At 34.3% G+C, this 26,880-nt stretch overlaps 1 protein-coding gene across 8 annotated transcripts; it reads left to right on the top strand.

The window, feature by feature from the left end:
* The first annotated feature begins 13,029 nt into the window (after positions 1–13,029).
* Positions 13,030–17,196, top strand: LOC137835127 (uncharacterized). Of its 8 annotated transcripts, none has more exons than XM_068643480.2 (9): positions 13,030–13,156; positions 14,046–14,651; positions 15,040–15,117; positions 15,206–15,283; positions 15,372–15,449; positions 15,538–15,615; positions 16,106–16,735; positions 16,827–16,871; positions 16,972–17,196. In XM_068643480.2, exons 1-9 carry the CDS (start codon positions 13,136–13,138, stop codon positions 16,987–16,989), a joined length of 1,632 nt encoding a protein of 543 aa, XP_068499581.1. In that variant the 5' UTR covers positions 13,030–13,135; the 3' UTR covers positions 16,990–17,196. The 8 variants fall into 8 exon arrangements, with proteins under 8 accessions (XP_068499581.1, XP_090158874.1, XP_090158872.1 ...); XM_090302744.1 differs by lacking the exon at positions 13,030–13,156 and adding an exon at positions 13,210–13,558; XM_068643477.2 differs by lacking the exon at positions 13,030–13,156 and adding an exon at positions 13,211–13,531.
* The last annotated feature ends 9,684 nt before the right edge of the window (positions 17,197–26,880 follow it).

Genomic DNA, 26,880 nt, shown 5'->3' with positions numbered 1-26,880 from the left:
ACAGTTTGATTTTGCATTATTGATTCAACTTCATCCCCAAATATTGAAATCTTTGGAAGATTTGATTTAGTTCAGAAAATGAAAGTATTTCTTAATATCATTCAAGTTCTAAAAGCAACAACAGTGATTCATCACTTGTCAAGCATTAAGCAAAAAATCAAATCAAATAGGAATGAAATATACATGCGCTTATAAACCAAAATAATACATATATGTTACATTATCCTTCAATCCCATTAGAAGTAACTTAGCTACTCATAATGGTGAATGAAATACACTAAATTCCTAAGTAGATAACAACTGAGAGCATAAGGGTATATGAATGTAAACATCGATCTCTTTTTCTTATCATCTCCTCTCCTCTCTTTCTTAAGTTAGAAGGTCTTTTATTTATAGAGTTAACTCCTTTCTTGCATGTTATTAAAATTCATTCAGCACATTTCTTCATCTCAAAAAAATTATACTCTCAACTCCTCTCTTATTAAGCTCAACTAATTAGCTTACTTCGGCTCAAGGTTTTCTCTATGCTCAGTGCTTCATGGCCTCGCTCAACAGATCATGATCTCTAATTATACTTCTCTTTGGAGTAGATCTGCTCAACGCTTCTTTAGATGCTCGATATTTATAGGAACTTTGTGTAGGCCTTTTTTGCCTTTAATTTGCTCAACACGTCATGCTAATGCTCAATGGAAGCTCTATTTTTGCTTCACCTCTATTTAGTTGCTATTGTCCTTCTATTTTTTGCAAGATAACTCAAAGTCCATATAAGATCATATAATTTACTAACATTATAATTCTAAGTGGGAAGATGACCATTTTAAGGATATTTTCACTTCAATTCACTTAAGTTCCTAAATCAATGTAATATCATGAGAATCTAGTATATTTTAAACTCCCTTCAACTTAGCTCTTTGATTGCCCTCAAACAAAGAACACTTCAGAATTCTAGCATCAATAGTAACACCATTTAGACATTGGTTGATTTAAGAATAAGTTTGGAATTGAGATTCATTTCACTTTTATATATACGACTTTCCATGCTCAACAGTACCCTATGTATGAAAAGATTAGTACACATCTGCATTCTTCACATTCTTTCAAATTTAAGCACATTCTGATATGAAATGTATTTGGACCCCCTGATAAGTGCTAAATTGTAGTAAAATTCATAGTTCAATAAACATGTAATTTGTGTAGAATATGTATAAAAACTAGTGAAAAGCATGCCAAGAACCTTCCAACTCCAGTTGCACATGAAGAAAAAGAGGAAAAAAAGGAATTTGCAAAAAAAAATTGTAGAAAAACAAGCAAACAAGAATGAAGCAAAAGAGTCGATATGCCCAGCGCATGAAGAATGACTAAGTGGATTGAGTCCAGAGAGCAAACTCCATACAAACACTCAAAAACACTAAGCGCATATGCATACGCTTAGCGGATTTAGGCTAGAAGTACCAAAGGAATCGAGATATTAGAAGGTTGAGCGAATTAGCATCCTTAATCATGAAGAAAGCCCAAATTCGCTCAGATAGGGCTCAAGCCAATTTGCACCAAGTTTGGGAACAAAAGGATTCCTTTTGAAGCCTAAGCCAAGTGAATTTTTCTTCATGGTTAGGAAATGTCAATGTTGATCAAGATTTGGAGTGAATCTCTAGAAATCTCAAGAAGCACGAAGATTGCTTAAAGATGAAAGGATTAGCCTACATTGAGTGGATGTTGAATCCCTTTTACTTCCTTTTAGTCTCATTCAAAAAACCTATAAATAGGGACCTTAGGGAAATTTTCAAATCATCGAGAGGTCTCAAGAAATCGAGAGACATTGAGAAACATAGATATTAAGGCAATCAAGTGAAATCCAAAAAGAGGTTTAGATATAGAGGTTTTGTTTGTTTAGGCTCAGAGAGTCTGATCTTCAGAATCAATCAAGTTATAGGGCCAAACCTAAAAAAAGTGAAGACTAATCTCTGGAGGAGGAAATCTTGAAGCCTAAGTTGGCCACAACACTCAAGGATCCATCTTTCTTGTACTTTAGCTTCTCATACTTGAACTCTCACTGTAAGTTCTTGTTATGAGTTGCTAAATCTATCTTTTTGAGATTTAATAGAAATATGATATTGTTGGAGTTATTTTTGCTTATAGATGCATGTATATGTTTGAAATTTAAATTCCTTGAATCTGGTAGCGTGCTCAATGCTCAATGGTGAGGAATGACCGTTGATTTTCTATAAAGCATGAATGAGGTCGGAAGGCGATTTCATGTACCTGGACCCTATTAAGCCAGTCATAAGGTTCAATGGTTGTAGAACGTAGAGCTCAAACTATGATGAATTGTTTGATGTTAATCCAAAGATAAGCCATAACAATGATTTATTGCTTGAGGTAACCTTCCACGAGGAATCGACTTGGTTTGACCATAAGAAACATGGAGTTTGAATAAAAATTGCATTTATAAATAACAATAACAAAAAAAATTACAAAGCTATTTCAATCTCAACATCTGTGCTATATTGTTACACCCTTGCTTCAATTATTTGTCCTAACTTCACCTCTCAATCTAAATATTTAGTATTATTATTATTATTAGTTAGTTAATTATAAAACTTATATGCAAACCATCTCCAATCTTTGTTTCACTTCATCTTGAAAGATAATTTTATAGTGATAACATTAATTCCATGTGGATTCGACAACCCTCCATTGTACTACAATTGACTCGGTCTGTTTGCGGAGTAAAAGAAGTGGGACTTAACTTAGTCCACCACTAAGTTAAATCCCCCTAACTTAACTATTTGCTTGCCCTCAAGTAAAGCCCTTGGAGATACAAATCTTAAATCTACAATGGTTAGCTGGGATTGTCAGAGTTAGATCAGAATTGAAGAGATGTCATTACTTATGCTTTTAGCATAAATGTTTCATACTTAAGTGTAGTACATATGCAATGTATATCATATAAGACTCTAAGTCCTATAAACTTTCTCAATTTAGTCACAATCCTAACCCAACTAGTTGTTTACACTCAAATGAATTTAAAATTCAAACAATTTTTGTATTTCATTTATAGCTCTTAAGATGCTCTTAAGATAGCACAACAAGCATGAATTAGTTAGTGTGGTGTTTCTGGATAAGGTAGGTGTATCAATTTTTTTCGACTAAGACCTTGATGGTCTATCTTTTTCTAATTTTCACAACACTTGATGTCCCTTATTTTTCAGCCAATATTCTGCTCATACTACTTTCTTTTCCATGATTCTATTAAGTCTCATGTATGAATCAATTCACAAGATTTTTTTATTTTGGTTGTTATGGGCTTTTGGGTTTGAGAACATCTTAGGGCCAATTTGTATGATCCATGTTATGTGTTAGCTTTTGAATTAAAATTCAACACAAAACCAATTCAAGATTCTAAATCATTTACCTGATTGTAAACCCAAAAACCTTTTTTACAAAACAAGAATGCTCCAAGAAGCAAACTCAATCTCCAATAATTATTTTAAAACTTTCCATTTTTCTCTCTTATAAATTTTGTTGTTTAAAATGATCATATTACATCCTTATATAAGGATATAATGATTGTAAAAACAGTTTGATCATTTAATGAAAACAATTGTATCAATTAAAATCTGATTGGTTACTATAATAAAAATATGTTAAAAACATTTAATTGATTTTTGAAATAATTGATTGTTTTCTTTAACATAAGAAATCACTATATTTTAAACCAGTTTTTTCATCGAAATAATTGGCTAATTTCACTTAACATAAAAGAAAAAATAGAAAATAAATTATTTTTTAAATCCTTAAAAACTTTTAAGTGTTTTCAAACTAAATCAATTTGTTAAAAATACTTATTATAGTCAATGGACTTGAATATAAGCAATTTCAATTAATTAATACATGAATAAACTTATTTAAAAATACAAAGATTTTGAAAACAAAACATTACAAGGAGATTACTTTTCAAGTAACTTGGATCATAATATAATGTAAAGTTATACAACAAAATCTACCTAACCAAACACACACATACACACCAACAAGACTTAAAGACAAATTGGATTCATCAAAACTTCTTGGTGAACATGTTCTACTATTCTATTTATAATAGTAATTTAAAAGTTAACTAATAAAAACACATTAAACCTAATAGAATTACTAAATCCTAAACAAACATTTAAAGTAAACAATCCACATGCAGAAAGTAAGATAATATTTCAATCCTTGAACATAAACCTAGTTAGTTGTTTTCATTCCTAAAGTCATTGAATTTGAATTCAAGCATTTCCAAACAACAAAAAGGTCCTAGATCGCACAAAAAGAGCAAAAAAAGTCTCACTCAGCAACGAAGTTTCTCGCTCAAGCGAGCTCATTCTCACTTGAGCGAGAACGCTCCAGTGAAGTTTTCGAAAATCAACGCCTTTATCGCTTGAGCGAGCTACATCTCGCTAGAACGAGCTACATCTCTCTTAAGCAAGAATGCGTCAGACAAATTGGGCCATTTTAAGTTTTTATCATTAAGCCCATCAACGCGATGCAGGAAGTCACCTAACCTTAGTAAATTAGGTTAAATAGAGAGCTAGAGGCTAAACCCTAGTGTGCCAGATTGAGAGGAAAACACCATTGAGTGACTTGTAACCGAATTGGGAGAAAAGAAGGTACTAGAAGATGCGTGGCTAATTCTACGCTTTGAGATTGGGAGTAGTTTGTTCGAACTCTTATGTATTGAGGTGATATTTAAATATGGTATAATATTTTGTTCTTGATTGATTTGGTATTGTTGTTTTGTTTCTAAATCTTGATCTATAATCTTAAATATGACTGAAAAGTATTTTTAGGGTTCTGACCTAAACAACAATACTTAACATATTTGAGTGTTATAAATAGAATTGAAATGTTAATTGCTATTAACATCTGAGTAGGACTCTAAGTTGTTTTTATAAGTATGCGAGAAATCAATATTTAGGAAACATTCTTAATAATTTTATATGTGAGATATCGATATAAATGAATTTTATAGGGGACATAAATTTCAATCAAAGGACTTAATGATAACATGCTAATCAAAATACATGAGAGTGAGAAGGATGAAACCTAATCCTTATTTTTCCAACTTGAAGCAACCAATTCTTTGTGTGTTTTCTTATTAATCATCGCCAACACAACCATTGTCAACACACTGTTTATTGTTCTATTTTATATTTAGCGAGTATGGTATTTGATAATTCAATTGTTTCCTGTGGGATCGATATTCGTCCTTAAGGACAAATTATTACTTCTGACAACACGGTGCACTTGCCGTAAAAAGTCATCAAGTTTTTTTCACGGTTGTCGGGGAACAATTTTGATTTGTTGTGTATAGTTTCCTAAATATTGTGAATATTTTAATTGTTTTGATTTGTTTTTATTGTATTTTTTTTTCCAGATTGGTTATTTTGTTTTTATTGTTTTAATTCTTATTTTGAATTTATTTGCTTTTATTTGTTTCTATTTATTTTCTTATTTATTTTGATTTTTCTCTTATTTGTTTTATTTAATTAGAATTTAATTTTTTGTTATTTCTTTAAAAAAATTGTTGTTGCTTTTGAATCTTTATGCTAACTTTTAAATTAGTTGTTTTTATATGATATATAGAGGTCGGATTCCAAAAAACCAATTATTATTTGAAGCAGAAATTGAAAGGTTAGCTAGAAGAAATAGGAAATTAAAGGCAAAAGAGAAACAACAAGTCACTAGAGAGGACTCTTCAACAACTTCTTCTTTTTCCATTCATATTTTTCAAGAGGATAACAACATGGCGGAGGAAGAAGCACCACCTCCTACGAGGACTCTTGGAGATTACGCCATGTACCAGGGGCTTAAACATTTTTGTAGCATTGCAATACCTGCTACTAACAAGGCCTAGGAGATGAAACCTGTGTTCCTCACTCTCATTAGTACCGATCAATGTACTTCCCGTAAAAAGTCATCAACCACTTCCTGTAGTAATTTGTTTTTTGTTGTAGATTTCTTCTTCAACAAACATTTGATCTTGTTGTTGTTTGACTATGTGATGGATCACCTTACTCATCAGTGTGTTCAGATTCCTAATTGAAGTTTTAGTGTTCTTTTGATTTGTCAAGGAACCATGCATGGATTTTTCCAACATAATCTCTAACTTTGATGTTCTTTCATTTTATTAAGGATAACGTTGTTGTTATTATTGGTAGGGTTGATTGTTGTTGTAGGAAACACTGTCTTGTTTCCATCCAAAGTTATGTGTTGTATTGCTCCTCCAACTTTGCCTTTCTTGATCATGCACTGAACTTCTTCTATTGTTATGAAGTCATAGGAAGATTGACCAGGATAATGGGTTTCTCTACACACCTCATATGTCCTTGGTTGATTAGGAGATTGGATTGTGTAACCAATAATGGTTGCAGTCCAAAGAATACTCACTATCTTAGCCTAGAATAGCTGCGTTCCAAACAATAATCTATTTTAGCTCGGAATGAGTGGGTTTCAAACAATACTTAGTGGGTTAGTTACGAGTGGCTGAGGTCTAAACAACATCCAAGGTTTTAACTAAGAGTATTGTGTTTCAAATAACACTCGAGTTTTTAGTCAAGAGTGACAGTGTTCCAAACAATAGCCAAGTTTTTAATCAAGATTGATTGTGTGTTCAAATAATACTTGTATTGTTTTAGTCAATAAAAATCCAAGATCAAAATAATACTCGTTTGTATCTTTTTAGCATCAGTTTACTTAGTAAAACTCAATTAATTTATTGAAAATTTAATGTAATGTATTTGTTTATAAATGAACCAATATAAAAATAACTTAAGTAAATCTTTCTCATCTTTATCTCTTTAGATTGTATTATTGTATGATATGAATCTTCATCTAAGTTAAAAAAGATAGATAAAAAAGATAGATGTAAGAAAAACAAATCTTAATAGTATTTTTAATAATGTGTCTCTCAAAGTTAAAAGTGTATCTAATAATAACGGTAAAGCATTTACTAGACGAAATTTTGTGAAAAGACTAAAAAAAAAATTAAAACACGTTAATGAGAAACCAATTTCTTCAAATCTTCAAGAACAATATCAATAATTATTTTTTCTTAGCTTGTCATTCTCTTAAATGTCATTTTTCTGACCAAATACATATTCAAAATCACCAACAAACTATAAAGACACAAAAAATTAAAAAATAATATGTTTTGAAATAAATATAATCTTCTCAAAAATAAGTATTACTTTCATACTTTGAACTTGAAATCACTTAAGGATCCTTGAATTCACAAATTGTCCACATATTAATCACTATGACCTTAATTTTCTAATAAACTCTTTCATCTTTTCATTTCATTGAAGTAAAATTTCTCCATCATCTTCTTTTATATATATGTGGACATACACTCTATTTTAATTGTTCATTCAATTGATTAACTACTTTTTGTAGGAATTTGACGAGTACATGTAAAATAAATCAATAAAGTTGTAGAGTACATATATAAAATAAGTACGATTATCATTAATTATTAAAACATTTTAATCTAATTTTTTCCCTTTAACTTTTATATATTTTTCATATAATATATTTTGTATTGGTTTTTTATTTATATAATTAATTTTTATTATATAAAAATGTTTTTGAAGGAGTTTTTACAATAATGTTTAGTAGCATATTCTTATTATCATTAACCTTTTTAAATATTTAAAATAATTATGAATGTAATTGAAAAAAAAATTCTTTATTCTTTTATTGGAAATGCATAGATATTTTTTATTTTAAAAAATGTTTCTAATTCTTAAAAATTGAAATTTAAGCCTAATTAAACCTTACAAAATTATTATTTTTTATTATTATTAAATTTATTAAAGTTAGTATATTATTGTTGTTATTATTATTACTATCCATCAAAGCTCATACAAATTTTAAATAATTTTTGAATTAGCCTAAAAAATTATATAGTATTTTTAATATGTGAAAATGAGACTAATTTATTATTATTGAATATGATGTAATATATGAATAAATAATATGTATTGTGAGTAAAAGGGGAGAGAGAGAAAAAGAATATAGTGAGAGAATAAGTGGGAAGAGAGAGGCTCTGTATTATTTCTCTATATGAAACTAATTGCAACTACAGTGCCATGCATAGGTATATTTATATATGGGTGTGAGTACAGTGGTTGGTATAACAGAGTAACAGAAGCGGTTACAGAGACTAAGTAGCATCCCCCTGTAAACTAATGGTGGGTTTAGAGACAACCATTAGTTTAGCCATAAACTTGTGAAAGGAAGACCCAGTGAGAGGCTTGGTGAGAATGTCAGCAAGTTGTAGGTGGTCGGGAACATGAGAGAGCTGAAGTTGGTGTTGTTGAAGAGAGTCGCGCACAAAGTGTAGATCAAGGTCAAAGTGCTTGGTCTTGGAATGCATAATGGGGTTAGCAGCAAGAAGAACAACTCCTAAGTTGTCACTATAAATCTTTGGTGTTGAAAAAGTGATGCTCAGTTCTTGAAGCAGATTGGAAACCCATTTGATCTCTGCAAGGGCAGCGACAATGCTTCTATATTCGGCTTCAGTTGTACTGCAGGAGACCGTCTTTTGCTTATTGGAAAACCAGGCAACAGAATTAGATCCGAAGAACACGGTGTAACCAGAAATGGACTTACGATCATCTGGATCAGACCCCCAGTCAGCATCGGCAAAGGCGACAATGGTGAGATGAGGTAAAGGCTGCAAAAGAAGACCATGAGACCATGTTCCAGCTTGGTATCGCAGAGTGCGTTTTACAGCTTTCCAATGGTGAAGTTGAGGATTATGAAGATACTGGCAGACTTTGTTGACACTGTAGGATAACTCAGGTCTGGTGATTAGAATGTATTGTAGTGAACCAACAATGGACCTGTAAAGAGAGGGATCATCAACTGCTGTAGTGCCATCACGAGTGAGACGCATGGAAGATATCATGGGCGTAGACTGTGGTTTGGATGAGAGCATTCCAGATTTGTGTAGCAAGTCAGTGATGTACTTCGTTTGAGATAAATGTAGAGATCCATGAGTTTTCCAAGAGATCTCAATGCCGAGGAAGTAGTGAAGGCGACCAAGATCTTTGAGTCAAAAGTGTTGTTGTAGGGAAGAGATTAGGGACTGTATAGCAACAAGAGAACTACCAGTGATTAGGATGTCATCAACATAAATTAAAACAAATAAAGTAACAGTTTTGATAAATAAAGAAGTGTCTGATTTAGTTGCAGAGAAACCAAAGGAAAAGAGAGTTTGACTTAGCTTATGGAACCACGAACGGGGTGCTTGTTTAAGACCATATATTGCTTTGTGAAGTTTGTAAACTAGAGTGGGATCATTGTAGAAACCTGGAGGTTGAAGCATATAAACGGATTCTTGGAGATCACCATAGAGGAACGCATTGTTGATGTCAATTTGATGGATGGGCCATTGTTTGGAGAGAGCTATGGTTAAGATGATGCGGATGGTTGCCGGCTTGACTACAGGACTAAACGTTTCTGTGTAATCTATTCCTGCATGTTAATGAAAGCCTTTAGCAACTAGGTGAGCTTTGTGACGTTGAAAGAAGCCATCAACATTGTACTTGTTTTTGAAAACCCATTTACAACCAATTGGTTGAATGCCTTGTGATGGCTGAGTGAGAGTCCAAGTATGATTAGCGAGAAGCGCATCATACTCTTCCTTCATAGCAGCAACCCAGTTAGGAAGTTTGAGGGCTTCTTTGACTGTGGAAGGAACAACCTCGATATCAACAGTAGATGAAAATAGTCGTGGTTTAGAGATACCAGACTTTCCTCTTGTGATCATGGGGTGAATATTTTGAGTGATAGGTGGATGCTTGGGTGGTGTGTCAATAGGAGATGGAGAAGAATTATGGGATGGTGATGCAGAAGAATGAGAAGAAATAATGTCTAAAGAAGGATATGATGAAGGAGATGAAGGGGAAGCAAAATCCAAAACAGTTAATGAGGGTAGAGATGAAGAGTTATGCAAGGGTGTGGGGTTAGTATCGGGTAAGGTAAAGAATTGTGAATATGGAAAAAGAGATTCGTTGAAAACAACATGCCGTGTGATATATGTCTTATCTTCGTTGGAGACACATACATACCCTTTGTATTGAGGGCTATAACCAAGAAATAAGCAGATAACAGAGCGAAAATTTAGTTTATTTTTGGAAAATGGGCGCAGTAAAGGGTAACATGCACAACCAAAAATCTTGAAAAAGGAGTAATCAAGTTGTTTGTTAAAAAGCAAGTGATAAGGATTATCAAATTTAAGAACTGGTGATGGTAAAACATTTATGATGGTTACAACAGTGGTGAAGGCTTCACCCCAGTATTTAATAGGAAGAGATGCATGAGCAAGAAGAGTCAAACCAACCTCAGTAATGTGACAATGCTTTCTTTCAATTGAACCGTTTTGCTCATGGGTGTAGGGACAAGTTAAACCGTGGTGGATGCCATGTTCAACAAGATATGGTTTAATGCATAAAAATTCTTTTGCATTATCTGTTTGAATAGCTTTAAGTTGATACCTGGTTTGCTTTTCAGCAAAGGTTTTGAAAGATTTAAAAATAGGTGCAGCTTGGGATTTACGTTGTAAAAGATAAAACCAAGTATATTTTGAGTAAGCATCAAGAAAGGCAATGTAGTAATATGATCCATTAGAAGATGCAGTAGGAGATGGTCCCCAAATATCAATATATATAAGTTGTAAGGGGGCAGTGTAAACAATGTGAGAATCAGAAAAAGGTAATTGGTGAGCTTTACCAAGAATGCAAGAATCACAGAAACCAGTTTTTGCAGAAAAGGGAAGTTTACAATGTTTGATAATACGATGAATAATAATGTCATTAGCATGACCAAAGCATGCATGCCATAGAGTGTAAGTGTCAGTAGTAGATGAAACAGTAGTATGATGAGCAGATGATGGAGAGTAAGGAACAAAATCTGAGAAAACATATAGACCATTTCTAAGCCTTCCTTGAAGAAGTATCTCCTTGGTGTCCTGCTTTTTGACAAGACAATGGTGAGGATGAAATTCAAAGAAAACAACATTATCATGAGCAAATTGAGAGACACTAAGAAGATTTTTATTGATATGAGGAACATGTAATAGTTTATTCATAGAGAATATATGATGATTTGTTGGATTAATGAAATCTGCATAACCAATATGTTTAATATATAAGCCATAACCATTACCTATTTCGACAGTTTCGGATCCAGTATAAGGGATTTTGTCATGGAGAGTGGAAGCATCATACGTAAAGTGATGAGATGCACCACTGTCAGGGTACCAAAGAGATTCATGGGTAGAGGGAGGAGAACCGAGAATGGATGGTTCATCATTGTCACGTAATGGAGGAGCAAACTGTGAATGGTTAGCAGAAAAAGAAGATGGAGGTTTTCTGTCATACCTATGCCAACAATCGGATGCATAATGTCCAGTTTTCCAGCAAATTTGACACTTAATCTTGGTGGGAGAAGTGAAGTTGGAAGAAGATGAAAAAGAGAGCCATGATGGTTTTGGTGTTGATTTGTCACCGGCAAACCGAGAAGACTTGGAACTGAACTTGGATCTTGAGAAGCCACGAGTGTTTTTGTGCGCATTTTGAGAAGATTTAACATGATTAAAAGAAGTGGCATTAACCTGATAAAGAAGATCGTTGTTGTTGCGATATCTTTCTAAGCGTTCTTCTTGGGCCAAAAGGAGAGCCTCAACTTCTTCTACCGTGTAAGGGTCTGTGCGAAATGTAACAGAGGTAATGAAGGCATCGTACTCTTCAGACAAGCCATCAAGAATTATTTCAATGTGTTCTTCTATGGAGATGGGTGATCTAGCGGCAACCAACAAATTTCTTGATGTCTTGAAGATAAACAAAGATGAAACGCTCTCTTTTGGGAGTGCGTAAAAGCATGCGTAATTTCTTGACACATGCTCGGGTCTTTGATGCATAGTGAATCTGAAGATTGGACCAGATTTGATGAGAGGAAGAGAGTCCCACCATGTTGATAAGAAGAGGAGGAGAAATGGAAGAAAGGAGCCAGGCTACAATGGCCTGATCTTGACGTTCAAAAGCAAGAAAAGCAGGAGAGAAGGTGGAAGTAGATTCATCTACAGTGGAGGAAAACCGGGGAGGAGTAGATGCACCATCCAAGAATTTGGTGAGATTGAGACTTCTTATGCATTGCCATTAAATTATTATTTTTAAATAGTTAACTCTCATTTATAATTTGAAATTGAAATCAGATTAGTCTCCTTTTCGACGGAAAAATCATATCCCAAAACTTATCTCCTTTACATATATATATATTATATTTCATTGTAATTTTTCTTTTTATTTCCATAGAAATTTGCAAGGGTTTTTATTATATAATTATAACATTATAAAAATTAATAAAAAATGTATTGTAATGATTATTTTATATTTATTTAATTTTTTATAACTTTAATGTAAATTTTATTAATATATTTTAATCAATTTTATATAATAATTAATTTTAATCATATTTTTATTTTTATTATCAATTAAATTAGACACACATAAGCATATGGGCTTGCGTTTCTATTAATATTAATTTAAAAATTAAAAATAATATGAAACTCACCTTTATTTATGCCACATCATGTTACATACACATCAACATATGCATTAACTTTGTATATTTTTTCAATCATCCAACTATATTAGTAAATTTCATTAAATTTCGAAGTTAAAATGAACAGAGATAGTAAAATCACATAATTAAGAAAATCACTTAATCCAAACCTGTGCAGCAAAAGTCACCTAGCTACAGTACATATAACTAAAAATACACTTAAATCAAAATGACAATAGAATTTTGTTTTCAAGTAAATACATTTTTTTTAATGTGAAACATTACATATTTCAAATATTAACAACTGCTTTGTATTTTTGTAAATACTATAGCACTAATTTAATTATTGAATGAAAAAAATGTAAAAGAGAAGTGGGAACTTGGATGGGCCAAATGGGCCTCCTTATCGTTAGGACAAGACCCAAGAAGGAGTGTATTTGTAAAAAAAGTTTGGGTAGAAGAAAGAGTGTATAGTATATACCATCACGTCGTTTCACTTTCACAGTCAATTTTCTGCTCTGTGGAGATGGAGCCAACTGACCCAGAGGTAAATAATGGTGTTTTAAAGTTTGATTGAAACATATTTGTTGCATGTTTTGTGATTGCATAAGTTGGCTTTGTGGGGTTTTAACTTTTAACCACAATGTTAATGTTACAAAAATTGTTTGTAAACTTGTACATCTTGATGATCATGGAAGAGGGTTTAAAAGGGTTTCATTAGAATCTTAGCTAGGTTAATTATTTTTATGAACTTCAGTATTTTTAAGGGAGGGAGAGAAAATGCAAGAAAGAAATTATGGGTAGATAGTGATGGAGAGATGTTGAAATGTTTTTGCATGGTTCTGGTTCTGATGCTAAAGGTGAGAATTCAGATGAAAAGGTCCCCAAACTGAGTTTAGGAAATGGGGGAGAAGTAGTTAAGGTGGGACAACTGTGGTTTCAAATTATGGTATTATTTGGAGAAAATTTGCGGCTGTAATGCTGTCAGCTAATTAATTATTTTAGTGATAAATTTTTGTTATATGATAATCTATGAAAAACCTAAGGTCTTTCTTCTCCTGGTTGAAATTGTAAAAGCATTACGGAAGATTTGCAGTTTTGGATTTGTGGCAAAGCGACAAGCAATGGAACTTGTATTTTCCTTCAAAACTTCATCATTCACTTCTATGAACATAGTGTGAAAATTTCCTGAACATGCTTGCTAGATCAAATATAAAGAGCTAGCTTTTAAAAGGTAGCTTTTTTAAATTTAAAACGATGAAGGTTATTCCTACCTCATGGCTACCATCGCTACCTGTGGTAGGCTGCACTTTCGTCAATTTTGTAAAAGTTGAAATAGCTATGGAATTTAATATTGGGTGTTGGCATATCCCAACTCCTGCATATATTTACATCTTGTTTTGTTGTTACTACTTACTAATTAAAATTAAATGTAGGCATCTCATAAATCTCTGGTAACTGATGCCGAATGGGTATGTAAAAGCCCCAATTCTGGAATCTCTGCTACGTCTTCAGGATGGCCTTGCTTTGATGACATCAAATCATCTTCTCTTGCTTATTATCCATCGGCAGAAGAGCAAGCAACTGTGGCAGTGCTGCAATTGCAGCACAAAGCATTAGAAGCTTGTCAGAAGTTCTTAGTTGGCAATGCTGCTTCTAATGGTGGTGAAGATGATAGTGATGATGAGGATGAAGACGAGTGGGTAGATAATTACGACCCTAAAGAATGTGAGGAGTATAGGTTCTTTGAAAGAGTGTTTGCTGAAGATGGTGACTTGAGGAGATACTATGAGAACAATCATAGGGAAGGAGATTTCTATTGTTTGGTTTGTGGAGGTATAGGCAAGAAAGTATGGAAGAGGTTTAAGGATTGCACTGCTCTAATCCATCACTCCACTGCCATACTAAGGACAACAAGGAAGCGAGCTCATAGGGCCTATGCACAGGTGATCAGCAAAGTTGTTGGTTGCAACATTGATCAATTGCCAGCTATTGTGTTGAAGGGTTTGGATTCCTCCTTGGAACGTTCAACGAAGCCGTTGGTGAGCAATCCTAATTAATATATCTGTATATTTTATTGAGTCTTTAAATACATTGTTAATGGTTACTTGGCTGATTTTATTTTTACAGGTTGAACCCAAAAATCTTGCATCTGCTTTTGAGTTTAAATAAAGTATATTTGTTGCATATTTTTGTGATTGCATGTTGCTTTTGCATGGTTTTTTAACTTTGAAATAGATCATGGATGGCATAAAAGAGGCCGAGGGAGCTTCTAAAATGTTTTTTTTAGAATGTTAGCAAGGTTAATTATCTTTATGTATCAATACTGCCTCTTTAAGGAAAATAAAAAAGCTTGAAATAAATTATGAGTACATAGTGATGTGAATAAGTAAAATTATTTTGGCATGGTTCTGATGGTTCTTTCTGTAGGGTTTTGAGAAGGAAGGTGATAATCTAGATGGAAAGGTCTCAGAACAAAGTTCAGAAAATGGAAGAGAAATAGTTAAGGTGAGACAACGGCAGTCTTTTTTATGAGTACATAGTGATGCGAATAGGTAAAATTATTTTGGCATGGTTCTGATGGTTCTTTCTGTAGGGTCTTGAGAAGGAAGGTGATAATCTAGATGGAAAGGTCTCAGAACAAAGTTCAGAAAATGGAAGAGAAATAGTTAAGGTGAGACAACGACAGTCTTTTTTATGAGTACATAGTGATGTGAATAGGTAAAATTATTTTGGCATGGTTCTGATGGTTCTTTCTGTAGGGTTTTGAGAAGGAAGGTGATAATCTAGATGGAAAGGTCTCAGGAGAAAGTTCAGAAAGTGGAAGAGAAATAGTTAAGGTGAGACAACGGCAGTCTTTTTTATGAGTACATAGTGATGCGAATAGGTAAAATTATTTTGGCATGGTTCTGATGGTTCTTTCTGTAGGGTTTTGAGAAGGAAGGTGATAATCTAGATGAAAAGGTCTCAGAACAAAGTTCAGGAAATGGAAGAGAAATAGTTAAGGTGAGACAACGGCAGTCTTTTTTAAAATTTGAATGCTAAATAGAAGCGTGCACCTTTACACTTTTTGTTTTTCTCCATTTTGAAATCCTCCTATGTGTATTTTTCTGGTTTTTATTCATGGTTATCATGTTATTTAGGGAAAAATTGCTGCTTGATAAGATAACCTATGTAAAACATAAGGTCTTTCTTCTTTAGGTTGAAACATTTATGTAATACTAGATAAATAGTTACCAAGATACACAGGAGGAGTGCATTGATCCCTGAGGCAAAGATTTAACTTAGTGCTCCTTCAAAGGTTGATGTTTATTTCACCATTCACTATTATAAACATAGTGTAAACTTTTCTTGACCTTGCACAACCTGTGTTAGGCTACACTTCAGTTTTCTGATAATCAGAAAAGCAAAGGAATACTAGTATTGGGTGCTAGCAAATCCCGACTCCCACATTGTTTACTTATTACTGGTTGTTACTAATGAAAATTGATTGTAGGAATCACATGAATCTCTGGTTGCTGGTGCTGGATGGGTATCTGAAAGGCCCAATTCTGGTTTATCTTCTACAGCTTCAGGATGGCCTTCCTTTAATGACCTCAAATCCTCTTCTCTCACTTATTCTCTATCAGCAGAAGAGCAAGCTGCTGTGGCAGTGCTGCAATTGCAGCACAAAGCATTAGCATCTTGCCGGAAGTTTTTAGTTGGTGATGCTGGTTATGACAGTGACGAAGATGGCAAAGATGATATTAATTCTGAGAGTGAAGATGAGGAGGAGGAAGATGAGTTGGTAGATAGTTATGATTCTAAAGAATGTAAGGAGTACAAGTTCTTTGAAAAGGTGTTTGCAGAAGATGCTGACTTGAGGAAATACTATGAGAATAATCATAAGGATGGAGATTTTTATTGTTTGGTTTGTGGAGGTATACGGAAGAAGGTATGGAAGAGGTTTAAGGATAGCATTGCACTGATTCAGCACTCCACTTCCATACTTAGAACAAAAAGGAAGCGAGCTCACAGGGCCTATGCCCAGGTCATCTGCAAAGTTGTTGGTTGGGACATTGATCAACTGCCAGCTATTGTGTTGAAGGATTTGGATTCCTCCATGGCAGGTTCAAAGAAGCTTTTGGTGAGAAATCCTTACTGATATATATCTGTATTCTCTATTTTGAGTCTATAAATACACTGTCAATCTGACTAGACTGAGTTTATTTTTACAGGTTGAACCCACAAAACCTGCTATGGGTTGTATTGATGATTCAAATGTAAGTGTCATAAGTGAAGTTTTATCTGCCCTCTACTATATGGTTTGATATTATATTTTCTTTAAATGTACATACTGAATAGGTTAAGTTGTTTTCACAGGCTGAACCGGAAACCTGATAATTCCACTGATAATCGTATTCATGAGTAGGACTATGTGAATATGGTTTGTAGGGAGGCCTATGGAACTTCTTCGTGATGTGCCTTGTGACAAGTTTTTAACTTTTGTCTGTGGAATTTCCCCTGCTCTTACGGATACTTTTGTAAATCCTTCAACTGCAAAAAATCTCATTCAATACGATGGCTAACTCACAAGTAGTTAATTCACATTTGGCGTGTTCTTTTTTGAGTTTTATGTTTTTGTTTTGAATACAAGAGTCTCGCTGAATATGGATAATGGCAATGGATTATGGAAATTTTCTTGTGTCTAAACTATTTTGAGAATTATGAAAACCAATTACAAACTTTTGGCCTGTTTGTTTGAAGTCAGATACATTCTCAAACTTTTGGCCTATTTTGAGAATTATGAAAACCAATTACAAACTGTTTGTTTGTTTGAAGTCAGACACATTTTATTATTGGTTGAAATATATTGAAATTTTTAGACCGTGTTTAAGTTGATAAATAGACTCATTCATGATTTTTAATTTTCAATAAGTTTATCTAGCAATGCAGTGTGTTTGAGAAAGTTAGCTTCTACGTGTAAATTATGTTAGAATGTGTTTGACATGTAAAATAAATTAATTTTCTTGCTTATTTATTAGCTAGTAAGTTTGCTTTAATTTATGGTTGTTTCAACTCTTTTTCTATTTAAAAGGAAATGGGAAATTTTTTTTTTACTTTGTTTTAGGGTTTAGGGTTTCTTTACATTAGGCACCTATCAAAAATCTTCCGGCATCCCATCAATTTTTTTTAAAAGTTTGTTTTATCTTCGTTTTTTTTAATGACTTCCACAGATTATTTTTTGCAGAAGCTTTTTCCATAACATTTTCATGTAGTCTGGAAAACCTTTTTTAGAAATTTCAAAAACGTTTTCTGGAACATGATTTTTGGAATAAACTTTCTGAAAATATATATAATACATTATGGAATGTGTTTTATAGAATAGTTTTTTTCGAAGTGTGTTCTGGAAAAATTATTTCAGAATGAAGATAAATTAAATGAGACATTTGATTATTTTACCATAATGGGGTGCAGGAAAAACTTTCATGGATAAAGGAATACACCCTTACATTAGCTCCAAACTTGTTACAAAAGCCTAGAAAAATATTAAATAGATTACTTCAAAGTGTTTCATTTAAGCTTTAACCCATATAAGGGCATCTCTGATGTTGTTTTCAATATTAAAAATGTAAAATGTGGGTTTTAACTTGATATCATCTTCAAATAACTATATTTAATTATATTCCAATAAAGGAAATTTTAAAGGACAAAATAGTAAATATCAACTTATTGTATAAATTTATTGAGGTTTCAAAATATTATTACTCTTTTTCTTAAACAAATTGCAATATCAACTCATATCTCTCCGATAATGAAAAGTTTCTCCAAACAAATAATTACTTTATTTAAACATTTCACTTCAAATAAGTATTGTGGTTTATCCGTGTGAGTATGAGAGAGTTTATTGGTAGCTTATCTTCTTTCTTTGATATTCAGATTACTTTGGTTATTGAGTTTTATGGAGTTATACATGTCATTGAAGAAGCTAAAAAGATGGGTCTTACTAGTTTATGGCTTGAATGTGATTTTGTCTTAGTTTGTGCTGCATTTACTACTAAGACTAAAGTTCATTGGATTCTTCGTAATAGGTGGAACACTTGTCTTGATTATTGTGAAAAATCAGGTTTAGGATTTCTTGCATTTTTCGTGAAGGTATTGCATTTCCTGAATAACTTGTTAATTTAGGGTTTATTAATGGAGAACAATTTCATTAATATAATAGGCGTCCATCTAGTTTTTTCTTAGAATTATTTATTAATAGGTATAAATTACCTAAGTATGGCTTTTCTTAGGTTTTTTATATATGGGTCTTACTCTAATCCCTCCATATTTGTTTGTATTTCCTTTCTTAATTTTTTTAATAATACTTTTTTCATGCGGTGATAGATGATTGTTGATACTTAAGAGTGTCAGCCTGACTGAAATATCCAGTTTCATAGTGATGCTTAACATGAGAATTTTTATAAAAAAATACTTAAAATAAGTATCTTATATTCTTGTTTCAAGATGCTCTTCTTTCAAGATGATATAGTGGCCTTTGCTCTCATTCCTAATGAACACATGGAATTAAAACATTACTAATATCTCAACAATAAATAAAGAAATTGACATTAATTTTTAAAAATGTTAAATGAAACTGATTTTTATAATCAACTTAAAAAAAAGAATTGTTTATTATTAATTTAATATCACAACAAAGATTATAGCAAGTAACTATGTGTCTTGAAAAACTCAAAATAATTTTCAAAGAGCCAATGTTCTTTTATGTTCCTTTTACTTTGGAACTACTTTTGTGAGACTGTTGCCCCATGCCTATGATCTTTACACGACTCATTCTGATGCTCCCCTAGATAATGGTCCATACTACTATGCAAATCCAAGTGAAGACTTTTACTCAATCGCTTAGGATATTGTCATTCCATCGAGAGGTATCCTTTTTGCCATTATTATCTACTTACAATATGAATCACCAACATTGATAGGAACACCGGAGACGAAAGAGACACAAACACTTAGATATGTGTAATCTTTAAACGGTAGAACATGAAATATAAATCTATATATTATATAATTATGACTTATATAATTTGACAATTAAAATTATGTGAATAAGTATTTCTGAGTTTTTTTTTTTTTCTAGAAAGATGTTTTCCATGGTTGGTTTGTTCCTTATTTTTATAATCATAATAAAAATTATACAATAAGTTTTAGTTTTTTAAAAATTAATATATTTGTCTTTTTTAAAATTGTGTTGGAATTGTGCTAGAATTGTTAAAGACCAAAAAATATTTTTTGAATTGGACACTTCACTGATACGTGTCATACGAGTGTTGTACGCCTGTCATTGTCCGATACACGTGTTCGACATGAACACACCATTTAAGGGACGTGTCCAAACTTCATATTGCAACAATGTTTTGCTGCTCATTATATTTTGCTTCAGAGATTCAAAGTGTCTAAGGTATATGAAAAGGTGTCTGTTATTACTGATTCATAAGTAGAGACTATTGGGAAAAACAGGTAATTTTCCCACTAAAACAGAACACTAACAGAGCTACCTGACAAATAATATTGAATACTATAACAAAAGAGAAATCAACATAATACTAATAAATAGAGCGGAATAATAAAAGAGATAAAGAGAAAAAAATACACCCGAAACTTGTTAACGGAGTTCAGCCAATTTAGCCTAATCTCCGAACACAGCTCAAACAACCCGCTTTTACTAATGTGGGAGAAGATATTACAAATTTGGGATATTAACAATGAAGGAGGAAAGGTTAATTTATAACCTTCAAACTCCCTCCTCAAATAATTCTCACCGATGTGGGACTTGGGATTAAGCCAAAATCAACAAATCTCCACCTTGGTTTAATCTCAAGTCCCACCTAATACAAATATTCTCAAAACATAACAAAAAACAAACTTTGTGGTGCTTCAAATTTGCGCCTCCGAGCGCCAACTTCAAATGTGCAAGATATTAACCAAGTCTAAACAGTGTTCAAACTTGACCCTTGTAACCACCTTGGTGAGCATATCTGCAGGATTCTTCGTAGTGTGAATCTTCTGGAGAATAATCTCCTCTTCTTCGAGAATCTCATGCACAAAGTGATAGCGAACATCAATGTGCTTCGTCCGTGCATGAAATGCTTGGTTCTTTGCTAAATGAATAACACTCTGACTGTTAGAATATAACTCAAGTTGTTTCTGACCAACTCCCAAGTCTTTAAGCAACCCATGAAGCCAAATTGCTTCCTTCACAGCCTCTGTAATCGCCATATACTTTGCCTTTGTCGTAGACAAAGCCACCATAGACTACAAGGTAGACTTCTAACTAACTAACTGGCGCTTTTGCTAAAGTAAACAAATAGCCAGTTGTAGACCGTCGCTTATCCAAATCACCTGCATAATCAGAATCACAATATTCAACTATGCATTAGTCAAGTGATTCATTTTGCTCAAATGCCAATCCAACATCTAAGGTATTTTGGAGGTACAGTAGAATCCATCTCACAGCTTGCCAATGACCCTTGCCCGGATCATGCATGTACCTGCTAACAACACTCACAGCCTGTGAAATACCTGATCTCATACACACCATTGCATACATCAAGCTTCCAACTGCATTTGCATATGAGACTTTCGCCATGTATTCTCGTTCTTCATCAGTCATCGGAGATAAACAGCTACTCCATTTCAAATGAGGAGCAAGTGGGGTACTTACAGGTTTTGTATCTCTGTGTATACCAAAACGTTGTAGTACCTTATACAAATACTGCTTCTGTGACAACCAAAGTTTCCCCCTCTCTATGTCCTTGTTTATCTCCATGCCGAGAATCTTATTGGCTTCCCCTAAATCCTTCATCTCGAACTCTTTACTCAACTCAGCCTTTAACCTGTCAATCTCAACTTCGCTCTTTGAGTGATCGTATTTGCTTCTCTTATACTTCTAACCCTTCATGAACTTATCAAATCGTTTGTACCACTGTCTCGGAGATTGTTTCAGTCCGTACAACGATTTGCTAAGTTTACAAACCCAATCTTCTTTACCAGCAACCTTATATCCTTTTGGTTGGGTCATATAGATTTCCTCCTTCAAATCACCATGTAGGAATGCAGTCTTTACATCAAGTTGAGCTAGCTCCAAATTCAACTTTGCTACCAAGGCCAACAAAATTCGAATGGAGGAATGTTTAACAACTAGAGAAAATACCTCAGTATAATCAATTCCCTCCCTTTGAGCAAAGCCTTTAGCAACCAACCTTGCCTTGTAGCGAACATCTTCTTTATTAGGAAATCCTTCTTTCTTTGCAAATACCCATTTGCACCCAATTGCCTTCTTACCTTTTGGTAATTGTGTCAGCTTCCACGTCTTGTTCTTCTTCAAAGACTGCATCTCCTCTTCCATCGCACCTGCCCAATTACCACTCTCTGAACTCAGATGGATTATGGGTAAGTGGATGGAATGTCATCAACAATTGAAAGTGCATAGGCAACCATATCCATGAAACGAGCAGGCTTCTGAATATCTCATCTCTGTCTTCTAACTTCAATTGGCGCTGATTGCTGTTAAGATTCTTGGGTAGGAACCTCTTCCTCATCTGAATCTTCTTCTGCCATAGGAGAGTCACTTGTGGTATTTCGTGCTGGGATCACCACTGTCTACTCAAACTCCACCTGTTGCGAAGTACTATCAGCTCCTTCTGGATTTACCTTCTTTAACATGGCAAATTCATCAAAGGTAACATCCTTGCTGATAATCGTCTTTTTTGCCTCTAGACACCACAAACGATATCCCTTCACTCTAGGACTAAAGCCCATGAAAAGAGTTTTCTTTGCCCGTGGATCCAACTTAGATTCAATCACATGATAATATGCAATAGAACCAAAAACATGCAGAGAATCATAATCAGTTGCAGGTTTTCCAGACCATAACTCTAACGGGGTTTTGCCATCTATAGCAGATGATGGAAAACGATTGACGAGATGTTGAGCGTATGTCACAGCCGCAACCAAAAACTCTTTGCCTAACTCAGCATTAGACAACATACAACGAACTTTCTCCACAAGTGTCTTGTTCATACACTCCGACACCCCATTTTGCTGTGGTGTTTTTCTAACAGTGAAATGTCGAACTATGCCACAATCTTGGCATACCTTAAGGAACAAATTACTCTTGTATTCTCCTCCATTGTCTGTTCGGAGAACCTTAATCTTCCTTCCTACCTGGTTTTCAACTTGAGCTTTCCACTTAAGGAAAATTCCAAGCACATCATTTTTGTTCTTCATAGTAAACACCCAAACTCTCCTGGAAAAATCATCCACAAAAGTGACAAAATAATGCCTACCTCCGATTGACGGAGTCTTGACAGGTCCCCACACATTTGAATGCACATAATCCAGAATACCCTTGGTATTGTGAATTGCAGTGCTAAACTTCACTCTTCGTTGTTTTCCCAGAACACAATGCTCACAAAATTCAAGTTTGCAAGCCTTTGTACCTTTCAACAATCCCTGCTTGGTAAGAATTTGCAAGGATTTCTCTTCAGCATGTCCCAACCTCATATGCCACAACTTCGTAGCCTCGGCATCCTTCTTAGTGCTAGAAGTTGTTGTCGCTACTGTCCCCACCTGATGTGAATGTAACTACAAGAATACATGATTCTTTGACATTCTTAGGAGCAACTTGAGCTGGTCATAAATGGCACCTTACTTTAGAATTGGATCAATGTTCTAATTCAAGAACTCACCAAGACTTAGCACCAACCAAGACTCATATGGAAGTCCATATATTGTCAAATGGAATCAAAACACAAGAAATAAAGAACAAGAATTGCAAGCTGGACAGAAATGAAATAATAAACTACTGCACCGAACAGAAACTAGAAACAAAGCTGGAAAACAGAAAAACAAACGGTAGAAATGAAAAGAAACAACAAACAAAGCTAATCTACCGAATGGAATTGAAAGAACATGAAGGAAGAACACTTATAGAAGGAGTTTGCTGGATTTTGAGAATTGGAAGAACACTTCACGCCACTTGGTTCCTTGATCCAAGATAAGTGATGGAGTGCCGCCACTTGAAGCTCACCATAGCTCACAAGATAAGGCAAAGGAAGAAGAAGACTCAAGACTCACAATTTCTCTCCAAATTTGAGTATAGTCTCTCTACTATAAAATTCCAATCTGAAAAATACAAAGAGAAGCACCTTATTTATAGCCTAAGAGGTGCTGAAAATGCAAGCTAAATGACACACAAATGCAATGAAATTCGGCGCCAATCTAGACAATGAAGGAAGTGTGACTTTCCTTCCTAGTTTGGCACCTCCTAATCTCCTATCTACACTCCCCCCTATACTCCCTTACTACTTACACCTTTTTATTACATTCACACCCCTATTCTACAAAAGAAATAAGAAGAGCCATCTTATTATACTCTTGTCCCAAAGCTCTTGCCATGCTCCTAGTAATTCGTTGGGCTTGGGCCCCTTGTTGGGTTTGGGCTTCATGGGCTTGAGCATCCTCTACTTGGTTTCCATCATACTCCCCGGGTTGGAGAGAATTCGTCCACGAATTTGGGAAACCTGCAGCAAAAGGAGTGAGATCAGTAACATTGAAAGAATTACTACCAAGATAAGTAGAGGGCATATCTAACTCATAGGCATTATCATTAATCCTCTTGATGACTTGGAAAGGGCCATCACCATGAGGCATAAGTTTGGACTTCCTTAGAGAAGGAAATCTATCCTTTCTCAAATGAAGCCAAACCCAATCACCGGGCTCAAAGATTAAAGCCTTTCTCCTTTGGTTGGCAGTGTCAGCATACTTACCAACTTTCTTCTCAATTTGTAACTTGATGCGGTTATGCAAATCTTTAATAAAAGATGCCTTTTCAAAACCGTCTTTGCATAGCACCTCATCAAGTACAGGAATGGGAAGAAGATCTAGAGGTGTGAGGGGATTAAACCCATAAACAACCTCAAAAGGAGAATGGTTAGTGGTGGAATTTACTACTCTATTATAGGCAAATTCAACATGAGGTAGTAAATCCTCCCAAGCCCTTGGATTTCCGGAAATAAAGCATCTCAATAATTGACCCAAAGTTCTTGCCATGCTCCTAGTAATTCGTTGGGCTTGGGCCCCTTGTTGGGTTTGGACCCCTTGATGGGCTTGGGCCCCTTGTTGGGCTTGGGATTCATGGGCTTGAGCATCCTCTACTTGGTTTCCATCACCACCATTGTACTACCTTGATAGTAATACAAATTGTTCTTCCTCACGCCTTTCAACATCACCAGTGCTCCTGAAGTTGCTTTAAGAATTCCATCTCGCATCGTCACAACTAGGCCTTTAGATTCTAAATCCCCCAATGAGATGAGATTCTTCTTCAACTTTGGCACGTACCGTACATCCCGCAAAATTCTGGTGGATCCATCATGATTCCGCAGCTTGATTGAACCTATCCCAGCTGTCTTACATGGATTATCATTACCCATGTAAACAACCTCGTCATCAAGTTCTTGAAATTCAGAGAACTATTCCCGAATGGGACACATATGATAGGTACAACCTGAGTCTAATATCCACTCATCTAGATACGATGATGCTGAAAGTGAGACAATTAAAGAGATATCTGATTCCATATCACTTTTTCATTTTGCAACATTTGCATCTTGCGGAGCCTTCCCTTTCTTCTTCAGTTTTGGACAGTCTTTCTTCCAGTGTCCTTTCTCATGACAGAAAGCACACTCATCTTTGGCAACGGCTCAACCTTTAGACTTAGACCTCCCTCTTATCCCCTTTGTTTGGCTTTGCTGATGACCTCTTGCCACCAATGCTTCTTCTGATGTCGTTGATTTGGTTTTCATCTTATCCTGCTTTCTCAATTCATGACTATATAAAGCAGAACAAACAACATCTAATGACACATTTTCCTTCCTGTGAAGGAGCGTAGTCTCCAAATGTTCAACTTCATCAGGAAGAGATGATAACAACATCAAAGCCAAATCCTCATCCTCAAACTTCAAATCTAAATTCAACAGGTTTGCTACTAATTGATTAAACATAATGATGTGTGCATTCATAGTACTACCTTGTTGGTAGTCAAATCGGAACAACCTTTTCTTCATCAAAAGCTTGTTCTGACCACTCTTCTTCAGAAACTTGTCCTCTAATGCCTTCCACAGTTTGTGTGCAGAAGTCTCGTTTTTTACAGCATACTTCTGCTCTCTGGACAGACAGGATCGAATAGTTTCGCATGCCAACCGGTTTATGATGCTCCAGTCTTTCTCCTCTACCTCTTCTGGTTTCTCTTCTTCAATAGCAATATCAAGTCCCTGCTGAAAAAGAGAGTCCAAGACCTCTCCTTGCCACATGCTGAAATGTCCAGTGCCATCAAATATTTCCACCGCCAATTTCAAAATGGATACCAGGAACCTCGACCTGATGACGAGGAGCCCGAAACTCTGGATACATCTTTCGGCCAATTTAGCCTAATCTTCGAACACACCTGAAACAAACCGCTTTTACTAACGTGGGAAAAGATATTACAAATTTGGGATATTAACAATGAAGGAGGAGAAGTTAATTTATAACCCTCAAACTCCCTCCTCAAATAATTCTCACCGATGTGGGACTTGGGATTAAGGCAAAATCAACAGAGACAACCAACAATGTCTATGTATTGTACTTTTTTTTTTCTTGTTTGTTTGTTATTGGTAAATTTGTAACGTTTTATGATTTTGTCCTTGTATCTTGAAACCAACATGTACAGTAATATACACCACTTGACAACCGTGATATGGTAGGGAGGAACTGATGTGGCTAAAGGCAAAACCTAAAATCATTAAAACAGTAAAATTTAAAATTTTTGAAATTTGGAATGTTTGCTTCCCTTACTAGAAATTAGACTTTAGTGTTTTTTTTTTCTTCAGATTATAGAACTGGAAACTATACTGGTTAAAACCGGACGAATATCAAAGGCTTTAGTACCTAGTTTGTGTTGACCGAAATGTTAAAAATGTATTAAAGATCAGAAGAAGATTAACAAGCCTAAATAATGAATAAATATTAAGTAATGTGTTATTAATTATGATCCAAATGCTAATCTGATCCAATAATAATGGTTCCGTAATAATCATATAAATAGTCACAAGTTTCGAGAAGAGGTACGTCATTATCGCACATTAATTATACCGAACACTGAATAGTAAATACTTTCTTGATCTTTGGAGCACCTTTTGCAGGTGTCATCTTGACTGAGAGCCTACACAAAGGAAGGAGTTGACTGAA

The sequence above is a fragment of the Phaseolus vulgaris genome, chromosome 5, assembly GCF_051622355.1.
Source record: "Phaseolus vulgaris cultivar YP4 chromosome 5, ASM5162235v1, whole genome shotgun sequence".
In the NCBI taxonomy this organism is placed as follows: domain Eukaryota; kingdom Viridiplantae; phylum Streptophyta; class Magnoliopsida; order Fabales; family Fabaceae; genus Phaseolus; species Phaseolus vulgaris.
The sequence above is the reverse complement of the archived record's forward strand: the minus strand, read 5'-3'. Positions and strand labels throughout refer to the sequence as shown.